General features: G+C 40.8%; 1 protein-coding gene across 2 annotated transcripts in view; it reads right to left on the bottom strand.

The window, feature by feature from the left end:
- Positions 1-543: 543 nt before the first annotated feature.
- LOC139755633 (B-cell receptor CD22-like) overlaps positions 544-4,761 on the bottom strand; it is a 125,418-nt gene continuing 121,200 nt past the window's right edge. For both annotated transcript variants that reach the window (XM_071674223.1, XM_071674224.1), the window contains exons 14-15: positions 3,498-3,592; positions 544-733 (exon numbers count right to left, since the gene is read on the bottom strand). In XM_071674223.1, the coding sequence (XP_071530324.1) occupies positions 587-733; positions 3,498-3,592 (242 nt within the window). In that variant the 3' untranslated portion in view covers positions 544-586. The remainder of the gene's footprint in view (positions 734-3,497; positions 3,593-4,761) is intronic.

Here is a 4,761-nt window from a genome sequence, read left to right as displayed (position 1 = left end):
CATACCGGAGAGAGAGAGAAAAGAAAATATATATATATATAAACTGATACACACTTTCCTCCCTCCCCATTACCGGATCTCGTCTCCGTGCGCTTACCTTCAGTCTCTTCTTTCTCGCTCGCTTCTAACCTCCCCAAGAACAGGGAGGGAGAGAGGGAGGGAGGGAGCGGCATATAAAAGGAAGAAGAATGTCGTCGTCTTCCTCCTTGTAATGGTCGAGGCAATGGCACGTGTGACTCCGATTCTTTACAAACTCTCATCATAATCCACTCAGCTCGCGCGCTCCATCCTACTCCTAATGGCCATCCCATTGAGTGAGGCGGAGGAGGGAGTGAGTGGGGTGGGAATATCGCTCCTTATCAACTCATTCATAACAGATCACCGTCTTCCTCACCACCCACACCCTCGCCACCCACCCAAAGCATTGTTACGATATCTCTACACCTCTTCCCTCCCTCCTTCCCGCTCTGGCGATAGCCGAGCAGACTGGATTTGAAAATGGCACTTGATCAATTCACATTTTCTTTGCCCATTTTTTCCTTCTCTCTCTCTCTCTCTCTCTCTCTCCTGACGCTTCCAGTCGCGTTCATACAACGCTCTCCTCGGCCTGCATTAGCTGATCGACGGGGCAGTAAAGATCCGTCCTAACGCCGGGGTAGTCCTCCACCTCCCTTGGTGAGTGTTGCTGGAGAACCAGTGGGTGATAAGACTCGGATTGCTGATCCATCGACTGCTGTAGGAGGAGGAGGAGGAGGAGAGTGTGAGATCTGGTCAGGTCCTCAGTGAAGTTCATAGTGAGATACCTATAGTGTATGTGAGATGCCCTACAGATAGAGAGAGATCTAGTGAGGTCTGAAGCTCTCATTTAGGAACCTATGGGGGTACATGAGATGCCTTACAAGTGGTTCAAAGACTACTGAGGAGGAATGGGGGGAGGGATGTGTCTCTGAGACTCTGGAAAGTAGATAAAATGGCCCCATGAGAATATATGAGAGGACGACCAAATGCTTATAGAAGAATCGAGAGAAATATATAAATTATTACTTGGTATATGTATACGTTTCTGGGTGTCAAACACCTGTCAGAGGGAGTAGATATGTGGGAGCCAAAGATCCATGAGTGGGGATAGATCATCTGTGCTACTCGAAGTGATCTGTGTAATGGCTAGAAAGTAAGACTGGATGGGAATCTCTTTTAAGATTCTATACAAAACGAGAAATAGTTTCTCGTTTGGCGTCCTCGAGAGAGATAGACCGGTACATATGCTTTCGAACCGCTCTTGTGGCCGTACAAGAAAAAGGAAAATGAATCTCATCAACTCAGTTCAAAATGAGCATCGTCCAAACTCCACATTAAGAGGGTTTGAAGTCTAGTCACTCACATGTCTGAGTTCTTGGGCGTATCCTTGTGAGCCTAAGACAAGAGACACACACACACACACACACACACACACAACACCATCATCATCTCACAACATCATCTCCCCTCCCACGTATCGACCTAGTATGGCTAGTAACCATTAAGGGAATTGGATCTTCCATAACCAGCATTTACTCATTCGTGGCGAGGTTCGTGGCCCCCCCCCCTTTCCCCCTTTCCTCCCCCTTCCCCCCCATCTCTCTCTCTCTCTCTCTCTCTCTCTCTCTCTCTCTCTCTCTCTCTCTCTCTCTCTCTCTCTCTCTCTCTCTCTCTCTCTCTCTCCTCTCTCCTCCTCTCTCTCCTCCTCCTCAGCGAGGATATTATTGAATTTCCCCTCTCTGACAAATTAGAAGCCATTTTCAGAGGGGGGGGGGGGGATGTACCTTAAACCTTATCGACGCATTGATTCTTCGAAGCCTCGAAAGTGAAGGTTATCAATCAAGTTAGATGCGATATCGTAAGACGAATATGAAGAAGCTGGGCGCCCGAGACGGTAAAGTGGTGGCGGGTAGCTCACACACACACACACACACACACACACACACACACACACACACACACACATGAAAAATGGGCAGACGTCTTGATACATTTGTATAATGGAAGATGTCTCGAGGAAAAGACGACCGTGTAATGGAGAATGTTTCTGGCGGAGGAGAAAGGATGTGGAGTGGATCGATGAGGAAGACATAGAAGAGAAAAAATGGATAGGAAAGAAGTGGGAAGAAGACGAGAAATAGAGGCAATAACATTAAGAGAAATCATGTAGGGGAAAAGTAGATGACATGAAATGAAAAAAGAAATGAATGGTATTATTATCATTATCATCATTATTATTATTACTATCATTATTATCATTATCATTGTTATTATCATTATTATCATCGTGATTATTACTATCATCATCATTGTTATTATTATCAGTATCATTGTCAATGTTGGAAACGAATTCCTATGAGAAAGGTTAAAAGGTGATTTGATATACACTTTTGAAATCCTCAAAGGCTTTACCAGATTTGATCTAAGCAATTACTTAAGGCTTCATCTGCATGATTCTACAAGCAGTAGTGAATACAAACTAGCAGGCAACCATTCTGCTACTCCGAAAGAGGCGAAATAAATATCTGTTTGTAGAATTCTTAACATATGGATTGATTTATCAATCAGAATAGCCGGAAGAAGCATTCCAGGCACCTAGTTCTGGTGAATGGTATGGTGAAAAGAAAGGAGGCAGTAAAAACCTTGCTTAAGGTGCAGTGTGGCAAAGCGGCGGGAGTGGATGGGACTACAGTTGGGGTTTTTCAAGTGGTTAGTCAGGCTATTTAGCGTTCGTATGGCCCAAGGGCGTGGTGCCTGAAGAAAAGCAAACTGCATAGGGAGTACACTTATGTAAAGACATGGGGAAGATAAGAATTCTCGAGCTGCACAGGTTCCCTACTCCTGGATATGCACAGTTAGATGTAAGGGAGACGTGTGACTGGGAAAGTGGTGCCAATAGGGTGTTGGAAATAGAATGCCTAGGGACGAATGAAGGTGTGAAGCGGGTGGATCATGTAAGGAATGAGAGTGTAAAACACTCTGTGTTGGTAAGTGCAGTTTGACTAAGAGGCCTAACTTTGGGTGTTAGTCTTCGTACATATTTTCATTGCACTAACAATGATATTGATCACTTTTTCTCTTGACTTCTTCTATCATCGGAGTTTCGATGGAATAAAGGTTTTCCTACCGTAAATCATTTTCTTTTAAGGAAATATATGCCATTTGGATGAAGGGATCATGAAAGAGAGAATCAATTTCATAAATGGATTTCAAGATGTTTCCATTTTCTAAAACTACTAAAACTGTGTGAAGGTGTAATGAAAACAGGAAGCCAAGCACGTGTACGTGATAACGATCTTTAATGTTATAACATGCATAACGAAGAGTTTCCAAGTACTGAGTGTGTATGTGTGTGTGTGTGTGTGTGTTGGGTGTGTGTGTGTGTGTGTGTGTGTGTGTGTGTGTGTGTTGGGTGTGAGTGTGTGTGTGTGAGTGTGTGTGTGTGTGTGTGTGTGTGTGTGTGTGTGTGTGTGTCTTACCATAGGGATCTCGTCAGCAATGGAGGCATCCAGGACTTCGTACACCGTCGCGTCTGCTTTGCTCTCGGCGGAAGACAAGAGGTCGTAGGTCTCCTCTGTGGACACAAGCGGGAGGGCATCGCGTTCAGGAGTTGGCAGAGCTGAATTCGTGTACACACACACACACACACACACACACACACACACACACACACAAACAAACAAATGCACACGCGCTGGCGCGCGTGCCCGGAAAACAGGATATATGCGCACACACACACAAAAAAAAAAGATATACATATATATATATATATATATATATATATATATATATATATATATATATATATATATATATATATATATATATATGTATATTTATATATATATATATATATATATATATATATATATATATATATATATATATATATATATATATATATATATATATGATAACAATAATAATAATCCACGAACCATATTGTCTGCCCAAAACACATATTTGGAACTCAATGCATTTTAATTTGTTGATAGAGAATTTTCCAAGCCAATTAATACGATAAAAATTATTGATGTTAATTGATAAAAATACAATTTTGTGAGTATGAATACGTTGAAACTGATGTTCTATGGGTTTTTTTTTTCCATATCAGATAAGTGATTTTTTTAATTCATTTTCACATAATACAAAAAAGAAAATTCGAATAGTATCCTATCATCCATGCCTTTGGGGATATCTTTAAAAATAATTAGATATTTTTATATATAATTTCATCCGATCTGTGTGTATGTGTGTGTGTGTGTGTGTGTGTGTGTGTGTGTGTGTGTGTGTGTGTGTGTGTGTGTGTGTGTGTGATCCATGCCTTTCAAGATATCTTTAAAAGAAAAGTACGTGTATGATATTTGTGCTTCCAGACATATCAAGCAGTCATTGCATAACTTGGAATATTCCTCTTTAACTTCAGTGTCAAATCATTTTGGAATCCTTGTCTATTTTATTTTGTACATAGATTTATCATTATCATTACCCACGTAACATTTCTTTTTGTATCTCTAATCAACGTATCACTGTATGTAATTCTATTTATCGTGAGATAATATTTTCAAAACATTGCATGTATTTAGTTGATAATCTCTCTATCATTAGGCTCTGTCATTATTCACACAGTCAATTAACACAGAGCTAATTGCATCCTACGAACCGATTTAACAGCGTTTATATCATTAGGCTCTTGTCATTAGTTGCACCATTAATATAAAAAATGAATAATAATGTTACACT

The sequence above is a fragment of the Panulirus ornatus genome, chromosome 19, assembly GCF_036320965.1.
Source record: "Panulirus ornatus isolate Po-2019 chromosome 19, ASM3632096v1, whole genome shotgun sequence".
In the NCBI taxonomy this organism is placed as follows: domain Eukaryota; kingdom Metazoa; phylum Arthropoda; class Malacostraca; order Decapoda; family Palinuridae; genus Panulirus; species Panulirus ornatus.
This window is presented reverse-complemented; position numbering and strand designations above follow the sequence as displayed.